The sequence below is a fragment of the Akebia trifoliata genome, chromosome 15, assembly GCF_017979445.1.
Source record: "Akebia trifoliata isolate Shusen 1 chromosome 15, ASM1797944v1, whole genome shotgun sequence".
NCBI lineage: Eukaryota > Viridiplantae > Streptophyta > Magnoliopsida > Ranunculales > Lardizabalaceae > Akebia > Akebia trifoliata.
In genome coordinates, this window is record NC_141389.1 from 17,347,872 (window position 1) to 17,372,090 (window position 24,219).

Sequence of the window (24,219 nt, forward strand, 5' to 3'; positions counted from 1 at the left end):
AAATTGGGCCCCTTCGTATCTTGAAAAAAATAAACAATAACGCTTATGTAGTGGATTTGCCTGATGATAGGCACATATCCCTGACATTCAACGTCAAGGACATCTATCCTTATTTTTCGGAGGATGGTTTTTCTACTCCTACACCAACTCGAGGACGAGTTTTCTCAAAGAAAGGGAGCCTGATGTAGGACATCTACAATCCTAGTTAGAGCTTTACTAGTATTTCTATTTCTACTTCTAATAGGATTTCTATTTCATAGTTATGTTAGGAGTACAATTCCTTGTTAGTTTCTAATTTGTTTTAAATTCATTTTTATTATTTAGACTATAATTAGAAGTGCTTAGAAATCTCCAATTTGAGTTCTAATAGGATTAGAAAGTTGATATTAAGTTATACATAGATTAGGAATATTAATTTTTAGTATTTTAGTAGGATTAGAAGTTGTTATGATGGAGTTATCTATATAAAGAGCTCCAAATCCGAAAATCAACAATCAATTCAATTATCTTCTCTTTTAATTATTATTTTTTAGTTTTATATTTTATTTTCTTTCAAGTTATTGCTTGTTTATCAATTGAATCTATTGATTCAAATTGATTTTGAGTGTTCCATTGAACACGATCTATCGAATCTATTGATTCACACGCTTCCGCAACGTGAAAGTCCTACCTTCCTTTGAGTTCATCGTTCACTATTTAAAGGATTTAACATTGTAGGATTGTGATTATGTCTCGAACCACTTTTAATCATCTTTTAGATATTTATTTGGGTATTTTGTCCAAGACCTCAAAATTAGCAAGCTTTACTCACTACTAAACCCTCAGTTTACACATTTCCCAACCTTAATCATTGAGACACGTTGATATTGGTTTGAACCCTAAACCTGTGGAAGTCCTACCTTCCTTTGAGTTCATCGTTCACTATTTAAAGGATTTAACATTGTAGGATTGTGATTATGTCTCGAACCACTTTTAATTATCTTTTAGATATTTCTTTAGGTTGTGATTGATTGAGCTTTATTTTATACTTTGATTTGCAATTGTTAATTTATTCTTGATCTCAAACTTTAACATATTACGTTAGTGTTCACAATCCTGCATCATGCATGCGAACAAACAATGAAGAAGATGTCTCACCAAAACCCCATACTTTTGTACCTAAAACAAAAATTTTGCATACAAAAACCTTTGGCAATTAGCAAATCTGCCATTTGAAGTTTGTCTGACACCATTGTCCTCAAAAAGGCCACCTTCTAAGCAACCTTCAGACCCTAGATAGTATCAACAGGAAAGCTTCTATCACTCAGCTGTGTAAGACACTTAGAGAGAACTCTGGAAAACTTCCCGCTCTTTTTTTTAGATGGGTAAGCTGGATTTGAACCCACGACCTCAAAGTTATTTTGCAATTTTTCAAATCAACTGAGCTATGGGTCTAAGTAGGGGCGTCAATGGATAGTCGAAAATTCAAATCCGGTTCGAATTCAAATTCAAAAAATCGGATATTATTTGAAAATTTCGAATATTGAATTCAAATTTAGATAGTTTTATATATTCGAATCCTTATCGGATACGGATTTGGATATTAACATTTGAATCCGATAATATCCGATTCGAAATAATATATGATATATATTATTTATTTTATTTTATTTTTTATATAAATAATATAATATATATTATTTAACTTGATTTATTTATTATATACATAGTATAATATATTATAGGTTTTTTTACTAATGAAAAATCAATTGGATACGAAAAAAATTGTGTTTTTTATAATATACAAATTATTCGAATTCTAATCGGATATTATCTGATATCCGATAGGATAATTAGATTCGAATTGGGATAGAGTTTTAGAACATCCGTCAGATTCAAATTCGAATTCGGATATCAGATAAAAATTTCGGATTAGGATATTACTGTATTTGATCCTATAAGCATCCGTCGACAACCCTAGGTCTAAAAGCCCACTTCCCACTCTTAGACCTCTCCCAAATCCAACTATCCCAACTAATCTGTCCACTTCCCCCACCTCCCAATTATTAAATGCTCGTCTAAACCCAAAATACCAAGCAACGACCCGCCTTAATCTAACACAATGCTAGAATTTTCCTACCCTTTTTTTAGTGACAACTCATATAAGGTTAGGAATTACTCCCTAAGAGGAGTATGACCAAACCACCTATCTTCTCAAAACCTTAGTCTCCTCCCATTTCCTACCTTGAACCTTGTTTTTGCCCGCACAAAAGGAGCAACCTTGAGAATCCCTCTCCAAACTCCAAAGCCCATTGTCCCACACTTGGTCCCACTCTCCCACCCAAATAGACACAACTTAAACTTATCCACTATAACCTTTTGCCAAAGGCTATCCTCCTCGACACTAAATCTCAAAAGTCCAAACCCATTTTCCCTAGTTGTAGATCAAAAGGAGAAGAAAGAAGAGAAAATTAGAGAAAAAACTTATGAGATTAGGGTTGATAGACCCCTTCTATCCATCATACATTTGATTTATTAACAATTACAAATAACCTCTCAACATCTAAATATTACAAATTAACTCCGCAAAGAATAATTACTTATTCCTACACTCCTATGGCACTTTATTCATTAGAGCCAACTTGAGAAACCAAAGCACCCTTCCTTTTTAAGGGTGCACACCCGCTTTCAACTCACTAAACGCAGTTTTCTATTGTTTTTATCATGCCACGAGAACTCCCTTGAACAATTTATCAGGAACCAACTCCACATTCTTTGGCATAGTGAACAGAGAAAGGAAATAAACCGGAATACTAGAAAATGTGCTTTTGATCAAAGTAATTGTCCCTCCCTGAGATAGGTATCAGGCATGCCAACAGCTTAGCCTTCTCCCAACTCTTTCCAACAATGGATCCCACAGAGATTTTGAACTATATAGAGCCCCAAAAGTATCTAAAGGGGAGCAAACTTGTCTGACAATCCAACACAACTACAAGTACCTCAACATTATGCACATTCCCAACAGCAAACACTTTACTTTTTTGGAGATTGAAGAAAAGACAAAAAGCTGCCTCAAAACAACACAAGACCGCACCCAAAAATCTTATTGGATTAAGTGAAACATCCAAAAAGATAAGTGTGTCATCCACAAGTTGCATATGCAACACAACTGGTTTAACAGACCCTACTGTAAAGCCGCAAATATCTCCATTCTCCTTTGCATTTCTCAGCATCCTCCCCAAAGTTTCAACAAGTACAATTAACAAGAAAGGGGATAGTGCAACTCCCTATCTCAAACCTTTAGAACTCCTGAAAAAACCATGAGACATCCCATTTACCAGATAGAAAAAGTAGGTGAGGACACGTATTTCATGACTCAAAATCTACCCAAAACGCATACAACCCAAGATGTATTCCAAAAAGTTCTATCTGACATGATTATAAGCCTTCTCTAAGCCAATCTTGCAAACCAAACCAGGCTTCTTTGTTTTTAATCTAGAATCAATACACTCTTTAGCAATAAGAACTCCATCCAAGATTTGCTTTCCTCTCACAAAGGCACTTGGTATGGCCCAATCACACTATCTATGACCATTTTCATCCTCAAGGCAAGAAGTTTGGAAATAATCTTGTATGTGCCTCCCACCAAGCTAATGGGCCTCAACTCCGAAATATCCTTTGTATCACTCTTTTTGGGAATTAGAGCCACAAAAATACAATTGGGTCTGTAGTCCAAAAACACCTCCCTATAAAACTCTAGAAGAATTTTAGAAGAAAAAAGTCAAGTCTCATAATGAGAGCTTGGCATATATATATAACCAATAATAAGTGAATGGACAAATATGTCCTTACAAAGAAAGAATAGATATAAACTAATATTAGACAAACTGAAACTAAATGTTCTAGGATTTCTAATACTCCCCCTCAAGCTGGGGAAAATATATCAACTAAGACCAGCTTGGCAAGATGAGAATTAGTGATAGAAGGTCCAACAGACTTCGTAAGTATATCGACCAGTTGATTTAAAAAAAAAAACAAAGACTATTTCAAGTGCACCAAATTGAACTTTCTCCCTGAAAAAGTGAACATCAACCTCAATGTGCTTAGTCCTTTCATGAAAGACTGAGTCGGATGCAAGCATGATAGCAAATTTGTTGTCACAAAACAACGATGAGGAACCAACAGTAGGGAATCCCAACTCTGATAGCAAAGATCTAAGCCAAAGAAACTCACATATGCCACGAACTATAACACGATACTCAGCTTCAACAGAAGAACGAGAAATAACACTCTGTTTCTTACTTTTCCACAAGATAAGTTTACAACCATAGAAAGTACAGAAACCAGAAGTAGATCTCCTATCTGTAAGAGAACCCACATAATCAACATCAGTGAAACAGGATAAATGTGGCTGAGTAGTAGACGAATAAAATACGCCTAAACCAGAAAGAGACTTCAAATAGCGAAGGATACGATACACGACATCAAGATAAGAGGTATGCGGAGCATGCATAAACTGACTGACTACACTAACCGCGAAGGTCAAATTCGATCTAGTGTTAGTCGGATAAATCAAACGGCCTACGAGTCTCTGGTAAGATGAAGGATCAAATAAAAGTTCCTCATATTCAATATGAAGGCGATGATTATGATCCATTGGGGAAGAGACAAAACGACAACCAAGCATACCAGTGTCGTGAAGAAGATCTAATGTGTATTTGCATTGACATAATGAAATACCACGTTATGAGCGAGCTACATCTACCCCTAAAAAATACTTGAGAGGACCTAAGTCCTTAACCTCAAAGGCACGACCCAATATCATCTTTATCATGTCAATCCGTTGCGCATCATCTCCTGTCAAGATAATATCATCTACATACACTAGAACAATGGCACAACAATCATCCAATCCTTGATGAACAAAAAAAATATGATCTGAGTGGCATCTGGTGAATCCCATAGACAAAATAACTTCTGAAAAACAAAGAAACCAAGCTCGCGGAGACTGTTTCAGGCCATACCTAGATTTGAGAAGTTGACATACCTTCCCACAATACTCCCCCTAAAGGCAAAACCCATGAGGGGGGTCCATATATATAACCTCAGTCAAATCACTATTTAGAAAAGTATTTTTCACATCAAGTTGATGAAGGGGGCATGAGTGACAAACAGGTAAAGAGATAAGAAGACGAACAGTGTAAAGTTTAACGACAGGAGCAAATGTGGCACCGAAATCTTTCCCTGGAATCTACGTAAATCCTTTAGCAACTAATCGCGTCTTATACCGATCAACAGTCACATCCGCGAGGTGTTTCACAGTAAAGACCCATTTACAACCAACGGTCCGCTCCCCAGATGAAAGGGTAACAAGTATCCAGATGTGATTCTTCTACAGTGCATCCATCTTAGTTGTCATGGCTCTAGTCCAATTAGGATCACGTAAAGCCTCAGATACAGACCGAGGAACCCAAATAGAGTCTGTGGAGACAAAATAGGCTCGATAGGAAGAAAAAAGATCCTGATATGAAACATATTGGACGATAGGGTGATTAGTAACACACTCTCGCTTACCTTTGTGAAGTTCAATAGGTAAGTAAGAATCAGAAATAGAAGGAACAAGAGTAAATGTAGAAGGGGGTATACCTAAGTCATAGGAGGAGGTAGGCAAGATTTGTGAGGGGGGAGGCTGACGAAAGTAAACTTGCAGCAGCAGTGAAGATGAAGATGGAGAGAAAATTAGAAACGATAGCACTATAGGATAGTGATCCTGCAAAGAAAGAGAGTCTTGCAAAGAAAATAAAGCACTAAAATATGGAATATTTTCAAAAAATGTGACATCTAAAAAATGAATAATACAATGAGTGATGATTATAGCACCGATATCCCTTTGACATAGATGAGTAACCTAAGAAAACACAACGAACATCTTTGCCATCTAGTTTGGTGCGATGGGGAGTTCTATTCTGAACAAAGCAGGTACACCCAAAGACTCTAGGTATAAGGGGGAAGAGAGTGCTATTAGGTCGAAGAACATGAAGAGGCACTTGTGCCCCTAAAGTGTAACTCGGAATACGATTTAGAAAAAAAGCAGCAGTAAGAACTGTCATATTCCAATATGACTTGGGAACATGCATCCCCCACAGATGACAACGGACAATGTTCATGAGGTGGCGATTCTTACGTTCTGCCACCCCGTTTTACTTAGAAGTGTAGGGGCAAGTCAACTGATGAAGCATACCATGCTCATGAAGATGGAACCGAATCCCATCAGAAATATATTCCCCTCTATTATCCGTTTTAAGAGATTTGACAATAATGTTGTACTGAGTCCAAATCATTTTAAGGAAATTAACAAAAATAGGGAGCACCTCAGAACGAAAAAGCATTAAATAAACCCAATGAGAATAGTCATCAATAAATGTAACATAATATCTATGACCTTTAAAAGCAGTAACAAGGGAAGGCCCCTACACATCAGAATGAACTAAGTCAAAATAACATTAACTCTATACATGCGAGGATTATAAAACGTACGTGTGTGTTTAGAAAGTTCACACACAGAGCACTGAAACTTGTGTCTATTACAAGAAGTTTTTAAAGTAGAAAATAAAGAACATAGGTGTTGAAAATTATCATGCCCTAAGCGAGCGTGCCATAAATCTGAAGTTTGGGAAGAAAAAGTATGATTTCTAGTGAGTGGAAGGACGGAAGCTGGAGTAGCAGTAGGTAGAACGCCAAACAAGTACAGCCCATCCCTCTCATACCCCTTGTCAAAAATCCTCCTCGAAGTTAGGTCTTGAACGATATAGTGAGTAAGAAAAAATGTTACAGAATAGTTTAAAGATTTGGTAATGCTACTCACGAACATAAAGTTAAGAGAGAGGTGAGGAACATGAAAAATAGAATCAAGAGGAAAATCAAGGGATAAGGAGATAGTACCCTTACTGTGAATAGGGATAAAAGACCCATCAACAAGACGAACCTCCTTATGAGTAGTAGGAAAAATAGAAAAAATAAAATGATTGGACTCACTGGTCATGTGATCAGAGACACCAAAATCAATTACCCAAGTCAAAAAAACAGAGCCAGACTGAGTGACATGAAATGCAGAAGAGGTACCTAGAGGTGTGGTAATAGAAACAATTGTCAAAGATGAAAGAATCTGGGCCTGAATCTGATCCCGTACAATAACTGTAATCTGTGTCTAGAAATGCTGGAAATCAATAGTTCCAAAGGAGGCAGGATCAACAGAGGTAGATTCCACACTAACAGCACAAAGTTGTCCCCCAGAGGATCTCAACAGGTGGGGATGGAGCTGAAAACAGAGAGCCTTCTCATGACCAATCTTCCCACAGTGGCTACATGTAAAACCACTTCCTTTACCACGTCCACGATTCCCGGACCCGTGTGTACGGGAGTTAAAGAACCCCGAATTGGCTACAAGGGCCATCTGATCTGTATCTGGGGCAGAGATAATGACAGAAGATGGAGTCTAAGAGGGAACTACACGGCTACGACGCTCATCGCTAAAAATAATCGCAAATGTCTCAAATAAGGAATGTACAGGAGTGGTATTAATGATTTGTGTCCGTAGTGTCTCAAACTCAAGGCATAGACCGATGAGAAACTGATATGTCTGATGTCTAGCAATCCTCTTGACCACATACCCGACTACCTTAGCAGACAACTTAGCCAACGGGACTGAAAAAATCCAAAATAATATGCAACACTCTGATTTCCTTGAGTAGCTTGAGCAATATCCCCATAAACTCATAAATCCTCGAGTCATTACGAGCGTGTGCATATGTCTGAGTAAAAGCTGACCACAAAGAAGAGACAGTTTCATGATACATAAACATTGTGTAAATGCATTGCTCCATGGAGTTAAATAACTATCCAAGAATGGTACAATTATCGATTTCCCATTGTTCAAATTTAGGATCAGTGAGGGGTGGCTTAGGGATAACACCTGATAACCAACTAGATTTTCCTTTACTACCCAAATAAAGTTGCACTAACCGGGACGACCATCAAGTAGGGCATTGGTTATACACTAGATTGAGAAATTAGTCCCAAGGGTTGTGGTAGAGTCCTTAGTTTCGTGAATCATCGTCATTGCACACTATGAGCAAGAAGGAATTTTGGATTGAAGGGAGATCTCCCATATTAGTACTGTCGAATCCCAGATAATATGATTAATTGCTGTCGGCAACACCAGAAACAACCACAACTGGTTGTTGTCGAAACCCTTGGCTGTTGAAAAGAAACTTTTTTTTTTTTTTGTTGTCGAAGCCCCAGTTGTCATAGGGTTAAACCAACCAAGGTAAAGATGTCGTAAGTCACAGAGACACCCTCTACTGGTGGTGTAGGTATTTGTACAACCCTATAGAGTAATCGCAATGCTCCCAATCACTAGTTGTTGCTGTCATAGGACAATCCAGGGCCTGTAGGTTTGGTCGCAGGGAATTTCAAGACTTGTAGGACTGATCGCAGGTCTATTTAGGGCTTATAGGTTGATCACAATGCTTCCAATCAGCAGCAACTACTGTCGCAGGGCTATTAAAGATCTGTAGGGTTGATCGCAGGTCTGTTTCAGGCCTATAAGTTGATCGCAAGGCTTCCAATCACCAGCAGCTCCTGTCGCAAGGCTGTTACAGATCTGTAGGGTTGATCGCGGAGCTATTCAAGGCATGTACACTGATCGCAGGGCTCACAACCACTAGCAACTGCTATCGCAAGGCTGTGTAAGATCTGTGGGTTTGATCGTGATGTACACAACAGCACGTTCATGTTGTCTGATGTTGTAGCAAGTCGGATTAGGGCTGTTGGGTTGATCGAAGTTTACCGAAAAAATATCTACTGCAATCACTAGAGAGATAAGTTCTAATGGCTCTGATCGGAACACAGGTAGATCGAAAAAGAAACCCTAAGGTATATTGTAGCATGTGAAGAACTAAAAAAAATGTCTATCGCAACATGCAATTAAAAGAATATAAATCAAAAATAAAAAGAGCCCCTGAAGGGGAGAAACTCCAAATGAGGCTACTGTTAGGTGATTGGAGTTAAAGTGTAGAAGAATTAATGAGAGAAGGAAAAAATGGAAGGGGAGGAACGAAGATGAAAGGCCAAGGGATTTTTTTTGCTCTGATACCAAGAAGAATTTTAGAAGAGAAAAGTCAAGTCTCATAATGAGAGCTTGGCATATATATATATATATAACCAATAATAAGTGAATGGACAAATATGTCCTTACAAAGAAAGAATAGAAATAAACTAATAGTAGACAAATTGAAACTAACTGTTCTAAGATTTCCAATAACTCTTACCATTGCTAGGAAGTACCCTTTTAAGAAGGGGCCAGCTAGTCTAAAAAGAACGCCATCAAGAAATTGTCGGGACTCATTGCTTTATCATTGGTCTTACTGGAAATAACAGTCCAAACCTCATCCTCCTCAAACGGTCTCTCAAGCCAACACCTTTGAGTCTCCAACATTAAATCAAACTGAAGTAGATCCAGATTCGGCTAAGCAAAGTTTTCCTCTTTGTAACTTCTTGTAAAATTCAAGAATCCCATTAGACACCTTCTTATCCCCTTCCAACTTGACCCCATCTACCCATAACATTGAAATTAAGTTTGATTTCCTATGTCTAATCGTCATTCTATGAAAACACTTCATGTTAGAATCACCTTCCTTTAACTACTTCACCCTAGACTTCTATTTCCAGCACACTTCTTCCATAACAATAAGCTTTTGAAACTCATCTTTGATAAAACTTCTAGTTTTTTTCTCTACATCCAACAAACCAAATTCTCCCTTCCTACCTAGCTCTTCAATCTCTACAAGCATCTTTGTTTTCCGAACCTCCACTCTACCAAAGCAATCTCTATTCTAGAATACCAATTTCTCTTTTATCGCATTTAATTTCCTCCTAAACACCATACTTGGCCTACCAATGAACTCGAAGCTATCCCACCACTCATGAATCAAACCCACAAAATTCTCCTGTTTCAACCACATATTCTCAATCTTGAAAGGAGTGGGCCATCTAATGAATTCCCCCACCCTCAAAGCAATGGGGTAGTGGTATAAATCTGGATTGGGAAAAACCTCATGGTGAATAGAAACGAAGTGTTCCTCCCAATAAGGTGTGATCAAAAATCCATCTCACTTGCTCATCATTGGTATTTCCCAATTATTAGGCTAGGTGAACTTATTCCCACAAAGCGGGATATCTACAAACCCAGCCCTACTAACAAACTCCCCAAACTTCTAGATTTATCATTGAAAGGTGAAGACCAAAAATATGAAATTCAGTTGATTTCCATTTGCAACTTCATTAAATTACTAAGGAAAGAAGCATTCTTAGGGGAGCTATTTGCAGATCACAAGTCGTCATGTGCACCCCAACCTTCAAAATAGCAACTATTCTTTTATTTTTTTAAATCTCTCTCTCTCTCTAGGAACTAAGAAGAAGAAATTGAGCTTCTAAAGGAGTGCAAGTTCAAAAGAAGGTAGAGTAGTGTTAAACTAGTTTGAGCTTCCAAAGAAGAACATAAGTGCAAAGGGGACTTTTTAAATGTGCAAGGGTGATTAGCAACTAATTATCTCTATTCTTAGTTCATAAGTGTAATTCTGTCTTGGACCATCTCAACTGAGACATATCGTTCAAGTAAGGTACCCTATCATTCAATCACTGGCTCTGCAAAACATAGTAGTGAGTCCACCCTAGGTTTCAACTCCATTACTCGAATCATCCTTAGCAAAGAGACCTTTCAATGGGGGGTTATCCATTTAAAGACAACAAGTAATAGAATTTAATAGGATTCTTATTCCTTCAGAGGAGCTTATAAAGGTCAGCCAATTCTTATGAGCAAACTCAAATAAAAGGGATGGACATCGACCAATGGAAACTCAAATGTACTCCCAACACATTTCGGCAAGTGGAGGTCCCTACAAACTGTCTATGCTTCTTCAGCTTCAATGGACCTTTTTCTTTCAACAAGAAACACTGACCACCAATAAAAAAGAATTGGCTGAAGGAAACAAATACAAACTAATCAAATGTGTTGGAATGAACCACACTCCCTTCCCTTCCTAGTGGATGCAAGCAGATTGAATGAAAGTTCGGTCTTAATGTTTGTAGCAATAGAGCTTGTTGCCTAAAGCCTATCCACCTTCATCTTGGTCACCAACGACCCCTTGTTGGGCACCTTCCATGGTCAATTTAGCTCTAAAAAAAGGTAAAGCACTAGTAAGAGTATGAGCAACAGATTAACGTGGGTTAAGGAACCCAATGCAATCTCGGAGGCTTTTCACTTCACTAAAACGTACCCATTAGTGGTTTTAAATAAACAAGCAAACCATGTTAAAGCAATTATTCAGATGGGCTTAAAGGCTGATTGACTTTGTCTCACATGTCTCTTCTTCGTGGTTGGAACCACAATGATCCACTTCCGCCATCAAATCATTTAGTCGCTCAAGTTGATTGGTATTCCAAGGGATGCCCCCAAATGATCTTAGAAATCAGGCAATAATTTATTTGATCCTTCAAAGAACTCAAAATCTACCCCATGAGATAAAGGAACAAACTAGGGTCAGGATAATCAGTTGTCTTGCCTCTTATAGGGATTATGAGTTGGATTGTACACATTAGGAATCTCAAAAAATGGAATAATATGACCTATACCCAGAGGAGAACACCTAACAAGAAAGCCTTTTGCACTGGTACAACCCATAGCCACATATGAAATAGTGCATATTGGCTTGGCTTGTAAAATTAACAGTTGTGGGGATGGTCGATTGAAAAGGGTATGGCTATCAAAGAACCCATAGTCACATAAGTACAGTAGTGCTCTAGGCTATTTGATACAGTAAATCAGCAGAGATTATTTGCATCGTCTGCAGTGAGGATAAAGGATAGGTACAGTATAGCTGTTTTATTCAGAGATTTCAGTAACATTGAGAATGACCGGTGAGAAAGCGTGCTTTGGTAGCGGTTGAAGTCTTAAAAATAGAATGAAAACCAAAAATAACATGGATGACAGTAAAGAATACAATACACTACCTTGAAAACCAAGTGTCAAGAACATCTGGATCCTGATATATCTCAACTCCTTTTCCATATTTCTCACAAGCCTTTTTTAGCGCTTCTTCAGGACTCCGAGCAACTACATAGTCTTCTTCACAATCTTTGCCAGCAATGTACCAAACTGGTATGCGGTGCCCCCACCAAAGTTGTCTGCTTATACACCAATCTTTAATAGTTGATAGCCAATGATTATATATCTACAATCAAAGCCAAGAGAAGAGGTGTAAGCAAGAACATTTGGCAGCAAATCTGAGTTAGGGACTTTGCAGAACGATTACTAAGACATCAGTATTGATTATGATCTATCATGGAACAATAATGTCATGATTATTGTTTGAGTAATCTTGAGATAAGCATGGTTAAGCAATAATCTTCAAACAAGTGTTAAGAATGAATAGGAGAAATTAATGGATAAAAACTAAAATTGTGAAAGATTGCCTTCTCAAATCTTTCAGGCAGAATGGTTAATTCTCCTTTCTCAACTGCAAGCAGGGCCTTCTCAGCTAGGGGCTCCATGGTAACAAACCACTGCTTACTCACAAGAGGCTCTATCACCTAATTAGCGAATGAAGACCACTGTATGAGAAAAACTTATTCCAATGAGGAATCCATCCAACTCAATTATATTTCAACTTGGAACATAAAACTTTGGAAATGAATATTATCACACTTCTCCGCCTCGCTGGGATCTGGGAACTCGTGAAGTGTGGGGTTCCTTTTTGACAGCTAGACCCGTCTCCTCAAGTTCTGACCATAATTTCTTCCTTGCTTCAAACCGATCCATCCCACTAAAAGGCAAATATCATTAACATATATTAAGCAAAACATCTATAAAAAAAACAATTATCCAAAGTAGCATATATATGCTTACCAGTATATTCCAGCAACTTCATTTAGTGTCCCATCCTTGTTCATTACATTAAGTATAGGTAGACCAAGCTTTCGAGCAAGAAGATAATCATTGTGATCATGCCCAGGGCTTATCTTCAAAACTCCAGTTCCAAATTCTTTATCAACATACTGCCATATTTCTATTCTTAGTAGAGTTAGGCGTTAGACGTAAGGTTATTTACCAAGAATTGTTAAAATTATGTGCTATAACATCAAAATCAGTTTAAGCTTTCAAAAGGCAATAAGAATTTAATGTTGAATGTTAGCAACATGGGAAGCTAAAACAAACAAAATAAATGAGAAATTTTACTCTATCAGATATAATTGGGACATGACGGCCAAATGTCATAGGTACAATTGCCTGCCTGCCGATATACTTCGAATAGCGATCATCCTACAAATAGAGAGGAAACAAACCAAAATAAGGAGTCATCAAGCATAAATCTGGACATTAAAATCTCCAATACATAATATAACTCTTATCCAAACAACTTATGAGAAGTAAAAAATTATAATTATCATCCCATATTCTACATAATCACCTCTTAGAACTCGCACTGAAATATTGGTAAAAGAAAAAAAAAACGGACAAGAATTAAGTGAGAAGCTTTATAAAAGAGATATTGGAAGAGAATGAGATTCATTGGAGAAAAATAATGCACGTAAAAGAAGATCAAGGAATAACAAGCATAAAATGGAACATTGAACAGTGTCTTCTTTAAAGCGCTTCTTGATGATGATAATGATGATAATAATGTACATATCTAAGAAAAACTAAAAATGAAGCCATAGTGTAGAAAACAGACAAATATTAGCTAAACTAGTACCGCAGCTATTTGAAACAAAGAGAAAAACTTCATGGGACCACTACTTAAAGGCAAGCAAAAATAACATACCTCAGGATTGACGGCAATTGCAGTATCACCAAATAATGTCTCTGGGCGTGTTGTGGCTATTGTAAGATAGTCATCCCTGCAACAAAGAAAAAATTTAAAAAAATTAAAATTAAAATTAAAAAGTTTTAAGAACATAGATCCAATTTCAGATGCATTAAAATTCATTACCATGCTAATTTTAATCTAGTAAGAGAACATATCATACCAATTTTCAGTGCTACTTATTTTAGTTTTTTTCAATTTTGTCAAATGTCTACAACATGCTTCACTTATGTCATTCCTGCCATAATTTGAAAGGGAGGTATACCAACAAACTAGAGTGCATACATACAGAAAAACTTACAACATATTAACTGTTAGATACATCAGTATTTTATATATTTTTCATAAGGGCATATCTATAATTTCATTTATTTTCTTCTTTTATATATATACCACAATTCATAGTGAGATAATCAAGTTCAACTACTCCCACTTTCTCCATTCTTTTTTCTCTAAACCCTAATCTGATCTTCTACATGGTATCAAAGCTTCTCTAGTGATCTCTCTCCTCTTCTTCCGCATTCTTCTTCTTCTTTTCTCTCTTGTTATAAACCAGACTTTTCTTAACTGACTTGTACTTATTATCCTCGTGGTGGTCAAAATCCCCTGTTTGGAGGATTTTGTCTTTGTGGTTAAAAAATATCCCTAATGTGATCATAGATCGAGGGATTTTCGACAATTATTAGTAGTTGGTAGTGGTACGGTGTAGTGGTTAGATTTCAGATTGTGTTTCTGGCCTTCAAGGTACCCTGCAACTTCATTTGGAGAGGTATTGGAGATATGCGATTTTATCTGGAAAGGGTTTTGGAGCCTTGCGATTTTATCTAGAAGAGTTTTAGAACCCTGCGACTTCGTTGGAATAGATTTCTCTCTATTTTTGGAGGTTTTTCATAGATCTTAACTATAAGGAATTTGTGTCGAGGAGATTTTCGACAGTAGAAAATCGTTCACGAAAATTAATTTGGTAACGGAAGCGCCGAAAATTGTAGAGCAATTTTACTACTTCTTCGGCAATCAGTTGTTTCATCATGGAGTATAAGACTATCTTGGGTATATCTACTGATTTGATTGGAACTCAAATGGCTTCTATTTGCTTAAATGGAAGTAACTACATAAAATGGTCGAAGGCCGTGGAGATTTTTTTAAAGGCCAATCTCACCTAACCAAAGTGAAGTCTGGTTTTCTCGATCAAAAAGTCATTGAGGTATGGGAACAGGAAGATGCTAAGATTTTTACTTGGTTGTGGAATAGTATGGAGGCGTAGATCAATGTTAACTTTATGTTTTTGGATACTGTGAAGGAGATTTGGGAACGAGTGAGGAACATGTATTTTGGATCTAACAATATAACCCGAATTTATGAGATAACTCAACAATTTTTATCCTTACAACAAGATGATAAGAGGTTGCTCGTTTGAGCTTCAGAAGCCAGTTTTTTTTTGCTTCTTTAGCTTTTAAGCCAAAAAAGCCCAATGAACGATGTTCGTTTGGGCTTTTTTAGCTCCCACAAATAGCAACAGAAGCCCAAAAGCAGCTCTTAACTAAAGTCGTCGAAAGGGGGCTTCTCTATTTGGCTTTTGCGCAAAGCCAACTACCGAAAACGGCTTAGGTAAAAATACCGAAATACCCTCCCTCTTTTTTCAAATTTCCAATGAAAATGTAAACCTAAAAACACTTTTGTTTTATCGATTTTCAACATAGATAGCATTACTCTCAGTTGCAAGAGACAATCGAGAAGGGTTCAGAGAAGGTGGATACAAAATTCCAACTCTCCTCTTCACCTGCAAAAATGAAGAGAAGTGTACAATACATGGCCGCCATTAAAGACAAAGTAGTCGAAAAAGAAGAACTAGAGGTTGTAGAGAACCCCTTCAAAGAAAACTAAGATCTCTACCAAATATTAATGGAATGATACGGTAAATCAACTGCTCCTCAGCACCGCCATCGCTGTGTTTCATCTGCCGCCATGACAGCAATCCTTCAAGAAGAAGGTCTCCCTCTCATACCATCGGCCTACTTTGCTGCTACAATTTATGCCATTAACGATGCAGCAGATACTCTAGACTCTAGTGCCACTGCTGCTCTTACTTCATACCTCTCAATCTTACTTCATACCTCTCAATCTTACTTCCTCTCATTCCTTCTCAATCGCTTCCTCCTTTGAAGGCAATTGATGTTGTTTTGGTTCTTGTTGCGTTGTTACAGAGACCACCAGAAGCAGTATCAACAGCAACAATGTGGTCTATTATTAAATCTTTAGGGGATTTATTGAAGTTCTATGATTTGGAGAATTGGAGTGCGATTAAATTACCATTTGAGATGATTCTCTCATTTTCAATCGATAAGCGATCGACGGTATGGAGTTATGTATTTGAATGTTTTAGTTCTTGTTTTTTGAATTTCTATTTCTTTAATGTATTACTAGAAATCAGTACAGGAGATGCCATGTTGTGTGAGAACCACAATCACTGTGTGAAAAATTAGAACATAAGTTTTTTATACAATTTTGGTAAATTTGATTAAAAGCTTTTAAAACCTTTGATGAAAATAGTATGGACGATAATTATTTAGTCGACAAGTTTATTTGGATGAAGCTAATGTTGGATGCATTTTAAGGAATGACAGAGCAAAGTTATGACTTTCAAGTTGAACATTGGGTACCTGAGGTAGCAAATTTTTGTGCCTTACATGGAGCTTCCTTTGGGGGCTAATTAAAGGATGAAGGTTAGCTAGGGCCTGGTCCTTGAACGTATGGCGGCATATTTGCCTTGTGGAAGCAAATAAATCTATTTAAAATGGAATAGAATTTGTTGATTAAACATTCTCTCAAGTCTTTCCATTTATTTTCATTCTCTCCTTACAATTCCGGGGTAGAAGACCAATAGGTTGGGGAGGATGTTTGGAGATTTTTTTGGAGGATGAGAAGAACAATAAAATTTTCTTCTTGCCATATCAGAATAATATTTGAGACCCCAAATTAGAAGGGCTTGGAGTGAAGCTCTTTAAGGATACAGTTACCACATGCCACGAGAAATGGTTTTGGTGGTTTGAAGAGGAAAGTTGTTGCTTATGGCAAAGGCTAGTTTAATGTAAATTCATCTACCAGAGTAATGGGTGGTATCCTAGGTTTCCAAATTTTTTGTATGAGACTCAAGTTCATCAACTAGATTTGCAACGACTTGTGCTGTAGCAGTTGTCCCATGAGAATGGATTTCATATATGTGAGCTTCAGCAGTGTCTAAGGGAGCCTCTTTAGATAGAATTATAAAATTTATAAATTTATTTAAATTGAAAATAATTATTTTTATAATTTTTTAATATAAATTTATTATATTTATATATATATTTAGTGTAATTATATGTTTACAAGGGTATTCTGGTCATTTTTTGTGCATTTTGAGTGCATTATCAACATTAAGGGTATTCTGGTCATTTTACCAGAATCCAACTATAAAAAACTGTCAAACGAACATCAATTTTCGGCTTCTGTGCTTCTGTAACGAATATGCTTTTGTTGGATGTGGCTTTTCAGGTTCTAAGCTTCTGCTTCTTCCAAAAGCTAGCTTCTGGAGCTGGAGCTGGTTTCTATAAAGAACAGACCCTAAGACTCTAGATCAAACCTTCGGTTCTTTGATGCATATGCGTGAACTAAATCAATATCAACTTATTTCTAGTAATATCCTTCAAATGCAAAAGAAAATAGAGGATAAGGATGTTATTCGTCTTTTTTTATCCGTCTAATTAGAGTATGATGCTATCAAGTCTTAAATTTTAGGAAGTCTTGATATTCCTTCCTTGAAAAATGTTTTTTCCAAGATAAAGAGAGTCACTTTATCAGATAGTGGCCAACCTATAAGTGATCGCTTTACTTTAGCTACTCTTGGAGATCGTGGTGGTCGTGATCACAGTGGTAGTCGAGGGGAACATGGTGGTAGTCGTGAAGGTAGAGATGGTAGTAGAGATTTAGGGAAAGGCCGTGGAGGTCATGGAGCCCAAAAGTGTACACATTGTAGTAGGGATGGACACACTATTGACTTTTTTAGGATATTTATAGAAGACCAGTTGTCCCTCAAGCGTCATTATCTTCAGCAGAAGATGTTGTGCAGCCTACTGTTTCATTTAATCAAAATATTAAGAAAGAATCCATTGTCCTTTCTTGAGAGGAGTATGATAAATTAGTCTCCAACTCATCAGCTACTACTATACACTTATTTATTATCATCTACGAGCCCTAGGATCATTGATTCCGATGCATTAGATCATACAACAGGTAATTCTCACCTATTATCATCTCTTTCTCCATCTTCTTGTCAAAACATTAAATTAGTTGATGGACCATTTTCAAAAGTTGTTGGGTTAGGAAATTCACAACCAAATCCAAGTCCTTCTTTGTCCTCAGTATTTTATGTTCAAAATTTTTCATTTAGTCTTCTTTCTGTGAGTCAACTTACAAAGAAACTAGATTGTTCAATGACATTTTTATCCTCATTGTGTGTTTCAAGATCTAAAGATGAAGAGGATGATTGGTGGCAAGCTTGAAGTAGATGGTATGTATCTTCTCAACAGTGCTTCAGTCCCGACAGCTCTCCATTTATCTTCAAACACCTTTCAGTGGCATTGTCGACTTGGTCATCCTTTTCTTCGTGTTTTACGGAGTTTAGTTCCTGCTTTAAATAAAGAATTCACACTTAATTGTGAAGCGTGTCAGTTTAACAAACATCATCAAGTGTCTTTTATACTTAGTATGAGTCGTAGAGAGTCCAGTCTTTTTCGTTTAGTGCATTTTGATGTACAGGGTCCTTCACCCACTACTTCTTATTTAAGTTTTAAATATTTTGTTATTTTTGTGGATGACTTGGTTATTTTTAATGAATTATCGTTCTGAGTTGTTTAATATCTTTCAACAATTTCTTATGAAAATTCGAACCCAATTTGATACTTCTTTATGCATTTTACATTCTGATAATGCAAAAGAATTTTTCCTTGGTCATTATACTACTTATTTGCAATCTCATGATATCATTCATCAATCATCGTGTGCTCATACCCCTCAACAAAATGGGGTAGTTGAACATAAAAACCGACACCTTTTTGAGGTTGCTCATGCCTTATGTTTCAAATGAAGGTCCCCAAATATTATTAGAGTGAGGATATGCTTACTACTTGTCATCTCATCAACCGTATGCCTACTGTTGTCCTTGATGGTACTTCTCCACATCAAATCTTATTTCCTAATCGTCCTATTTTTTATCTTCCTCCTCGTGTTTTTGGGCGTATCTGTTTTGTTCATCATTTAGGTCCTGGTCATGACAAATTAGATCCCAAGAATTTGAAAAGAGTGCTTCTTAGGTAGTCTCATACCCAAAAGAGTTACCGGTATTATATTCCCACATTACGCAAACACTTTGTTTGTGATGATTTTACATTTTTCGAGTCTACACCATACTTCTCTACTGAGTCATCTATTGATGATACATTAGAGAGTATTCATTTACCTGTTCCTAGTCTTATTTCTAAATCCAGTCCTACTACATAACTTCGAGTTTATCACAAGAGGACCACTACTGCATCGCCAGCACCAACTTCTTTGTCGTCTAAAGATCCATCCCCACCTTCCGTACTGGTACCTCCTTCCATTCAGGTAATGGATGTTATTTCATATTCTAGTGAATTACCTATTGCTATTCGCAAAGGTACCCATTCTTGTGTTACTAGACATCCTATCTCTAATTTTATTTTTTATGCTACGTTGTCTTCTTCAATGTTTTCTTTTCTTTTCACTGTCTCTTTTATTTCTATTCCTAAGAATCTCCAAGATGCCTTATCTCACCCGGGATGGAGGACAAATATGTCGATGAGATAGATGCTCTACATCATAATGATACTTAGTCTTTGGTTTCTCTTCCTCCTAAAAAACATGTTGTTGGTTGTAGGTGGGTCTACATTATTAAATTTCATCCTGATAGCACAGTTGATAGATTGAAAGCTCAGTTAGTTGCTAAGGGATACATAAAGACTTATGGAGTTAATTATGTTGAGACGTTCTCTTCAGTTGCGAAAATTACTTCGATTCGAGTGTTGATTGCATTAGCTGCTATGTCTGATTGACCCTTGTATCAATTACATATTAAAAATGTCTTCCTATGTGGTGATTCACAAGAGGAAGTGTATATGGAGCAACCACCTGGGTTCGTTGCTCAGGGGGAGACCAGCAAAGTGTATAAGCTTCGAAAACACTCTATGATTTGAAGCAATCTCCACGAGCATGGTTTGGTAAGTTCAGTGATGCGGTTCTTGCATTTGAGATGATGCGTTGTCAAACAGATCATTCAATTTTCCATCAAAAAACTGAAAAGGTGTATGTATTACTGATAGTCTACGTTGACGACATTGTTTTGACTGATAGTGATGTTAATGAGATACAGAGGTTGAAGTCTTATCTTCAACAACAATTTCATACCAAAGACTGGGAAAAATTGAGGTATTTTCTTGGTATTGAGGTGGCTGGTTCAAGTCGTGTTATTAGTCTCTCTCAAAGGAAATATATGCTAAATTTGTTAGAAGAGACAAGGTTACTTGGGTCCAAACTAGTGAGTACCCCCATGGACCAGAAGTTGTAAGTTGCAGTTGAACAAGGAGATGTGTTTGATGATCCCCGTAGATACATGAGGTTAGTTGGAAAGTTGAATTACCTCACCATCGCAAGACCAGACATCTCACATGTTGTTAGCATTATGAGTCAATTTATGAAAGCACCTAGGATACCCCATTGGGTAACTATTCAACATATTATGAGGTACCTAAAGAGATCTCCAGTACATGGTTTGTTGTACAAGCCTAATGGTCATACTCAGATTGAGCGATATACAAATGCAGATCGGGTTGATTCTCCCTCAGTCATGAGATCTACCACAGGTTATTGTACCTTCATAGGAGGTAATCTTGTATCTTGGAAAAGCAAGAGGCAAACAGTAGTGGCCAGATCAAGTGCAAAAGCTGAATAGAGAGCTATGTCTCATACTTCTTGTGAACTTATTTGGTTGAGACATTTTCTCTAGGAGATTAATTTCACAATGGAGACACCTATGAGTCTTTTATGTGATAACCAGACAGCTATGCATATAGCTTCCAATCTGATGTTTCACAAGCGGACGAAACATATCTTAGTAGACTGTCATTTTGTTCATGAGAAGCTTCTAAGAGGTGAAATTGCCACAATGTATGTCGAATCTGAATATCAACTTGTTGATCTATTTACTAAGTCGTTGGGAAGTGATAGGGTTACTTTTTAGTGTAACAAGCTGAGATTATATGATATATATATTCTCTAGCTTGAGGGGGAGTGCTAGATATATCAGTATTTTATATATGTACCATAAGGGCATATGTGTAATTTCATTTGTTTTCTAGTTTTATATATATACCATGGTTCATAGTGAGAGAATCAAGTTTGACTCCTCCCACTTTCTCCATTCTTTTCTTCTCTAAACCCTAATATGATCTTCTACACTAACAATTGAACTTGCATGGCTAAAATTTGAGTAATCAGTATCGAACAAAAGATTTTTGGGATAAGGCTCTAGTAATGATGAGTAACCAACAACAAACATGACATATTAAGGGCATTTACTATCAACAACAAGATTAATTTAAAAATTACCTTGAGCCTCCAGCAACTCGATACTTGATATAATATAGTATACCAGGTTCTTCGGAATATTCCACTTCCTAAGAAAAAATAAACAGGATCAAAGCCTTTTATTAAAGTTAAAACAATTGAAATGTTCATATCCAACAAGAAATCACATACCAAGTCTGAAACAGCAGTTTGAAGATTAGGAGACCAGTTGACCATATAAGATCCTGAGAGAAAATACATTGCTTCATTAGATGAATGGTTATCAATTCATAGGGGGCAATTTTAAAAAAAAAAACAAGTTGAACTTTAGCAATGTCTTCAGTTGCTAATTTGGTTCAACAGGAATTGGGACTTTTTCAGCATAGTAACTTAGAGATCATCCTCATCGATTTGGGTTTCATTGGGAGGAGTGACATGATAATGGTCAAAGCCTTAAAAGTCTCCAAGGAACTTAACCCGAATTGTTGAAGGGGGGTTTAGCAATGTTATTGCTTGGGGTTTTGAGGCAAGGATAGTGTCATAAAGCATATAAAATTATAATCAAGTTTGAGAACATCATTCTGTTTGGATCCTTGGTCCGCATTCCGTTTCACCTATTCATCTTCTTCTTCTTTTTACTCTTCCGGTTTCGAAATCCTAAGGCTTTGCCACAAACAATGCTTTAGATATTGCTTGTTCAAACTTTATTTACCCTACATGGTTATTTAGGGTGTGTTTTATGTTTGTTTGGTTGGTTTTCTATGTTTGAAGACTTCCATTGGTGTGTTTGAAGATCAGTGGTACATTTCACAATTTTTTTGCTTGCCGAAAAAGGTTTTTTTTGAGTTTTTGCGATTCGAAAGGAATATGAAGGAGGATTCACCTTCTACCTTTGCCGCCCTTTGTTGGTTTTGCATAAAGGTCATTCTAACCCTTTTTCAGAATTTCCGAAGTTTCCGGTCAAAAGTTTGTTTTTTGGTCGAAATCCATCTCTTGAACTCTCATTGGGTCTTGCAATTTCTCCCGAAACTTATTTGGTTTTGCCTCTCTGCTCTAGCCACCACCTACAATGTGATGCAATCCTAATTAGTTGTTGGAACGGTTTAAAAATTCGTTCAATTTCGTAATGTTTCGTACAAAACATTTTGGATTTTTTCCATGTCGAGACGAAACCACAAAAAAATCGAAACATTCCAAGTTTTGATCTATTTCTTTATTTTTTTTCTGATTTACAGATCTCTATTTAGGGAGAGAGATCTGCGAGAGAGATTTGAGGGAGGGATTTGCAAGAGATATCTAGTGCGAGAGGAGAGAGATCTGGGGAGAGATTTGTGTGTGAGAGAGAGAGAGAGAGAGAATATCTGCTGTTGTTGCCCCCTCTTTCATCTGATTTCCCGAAATCCTTTACAAAGTTCAACTTCTTTTACAATAAAACACCCTTGAGCTTGGTCTTCTCTAGAAGACTAGGACATTTAGACCAGTCCTCATATTATAGTAAAAATATTATACAACCATTTGTTTTCAAACTGTTAAATACCCCTTTGACCATGGTCTTCAGTTTCAGTTTTTGAAGAAAACAAAACATTGGATAGAATTAGATTTTAAACCATGGTTGTTGGAGTGAGTTAGATAGTTAACTAGATAGTTGTTTGTTATTTCGGTTAGTAACAACCTGAAATAGTGAGCCGTTGGAGTTAGTATTGTTAGTTTTCTTTTGTTACTTTAAGTGTTCATGTGAAGGTAAGTGGTCATTTCACTTGGGCTATTATCTTTCTGTTTTGCCTATAAATAGGTCATCAAATGTAGTTGTAAATAAGCTTTTCCTTGAATTAAATAGTTCAAAAGCGAGAGTTTTCTCTTCCAACTTAAATTCTCTTGAAGTTTCACACAAATTAGTCTAAATTTCCAGATCTGGTTGAATCATTTGGTATCAGAGAAAAGGGAATTCAATCTAATTTGGAGAGAAGTTCAGTCCAATTTCAGATCTGTTGTATATTGCAGATTTTAAGATCTGTTTCAAAATTCAAATCTGATGAAGATTGCAGATTTTTTCAGATCTATTCCAATTTCAGATTTGCTGAAGATTGCAAATCTTGAGATCTGTTTCCAATTTCAGATCTATTGAAGTTGTAGATTTTCAGATTTGTTTCCAATTCCAGATTTCTAGATCCATTTCCAATTTCAGATCTGAAAATGTTGGTATTCGACTATTGAAGTTATGCCATCAGATATTTGAAATGAATCGACAACCGAGAGGACAAAACCAGCGTTGTTAGGGACGCGCCAATGCCGCTATTAATCCGAAAGGAAATGTGGCAGCACAACGTCTTAATCTGCAAGATGAGATGGAACATCTTCGAAGACAAGTTGAGGATTAACTGAAATGGTTTAGCGCCTTCAACTTCCAATGGAGCAACATCTAAGGCCTCAAATTCCTCGTTCTATATCTGGATATGATAATACTTCTAACTCAAACTCCTCTTGCTTCGAAAATCCCTTTGGGATGAATCAGAATAATAATTTCCGATTGGAGAATAGTATCAAGGTAGATCTTCCGAAATTTCCAGGTAGCCTTAATTTGGACGATTTTGTTGATTGGATTAATATTCTTGAACGAAATTTCAAGTATTATGAGGTTTCCGAGGAACGAAAGGTGAAATCAGTTGCCATCAAGCTCAAGGGACGAGCTTCCAAATGATGG

General features: G+C 36.8%; 1 protein-coding gene across 2 annotated transcripts in view; it reads right to left on the reverse strand.

The window, feature by feature from the left end:
* Positions 1 to 24,219, reverse strand: part of EMB2247 (protein EMBRYO DEFECTIVE 2247) — a 100,451-nt gene that overhangs the window by 39,815 nt on the left and 36,417 nt on the right. The window contains exons 8-15 of one of the 2 annotated variants that reach the window (XM_086425753.1): positions 21,711 to 21,763; positions 21,561 to 21,628; positions 13,860 to 13,935; positions 13,274 to 13,357; positions 12,944 to 13,092; positions 12,743 to 12,860; positions 12,511 to 12,627; positions 12,049 to 12,269 (exon numbers count right to left, since the gene is read on the reverse strand). In XM_086425753.1, coding sequence (XP_086281879.1) covers positions 12,049 to 12,269; positions 12,511 to 12,627; positions 12,743 to 12,860; positions 12,944 to 13,092; positions 13,274 to 13,357; positions 13,860 to 13,935; positions 21,561 to 21,628; positions 21,711 to 21,763 — 886 coding nt within the window. The remainder of the gene's footprint in view (positions 1 to 12,048; positions 12,270 to 12,510; positions 12,628 to 12,742; positions 12,861 to 12,943; positions 13,093 to 13,273; positions 13,358 to 13,859; positions 13,936 to 21,560; positions 21,629 to 21,710; positions 21,764 to 24,219) is intronic. The other variant, XM_086425754.1, reaches the window with a different exon arrangement.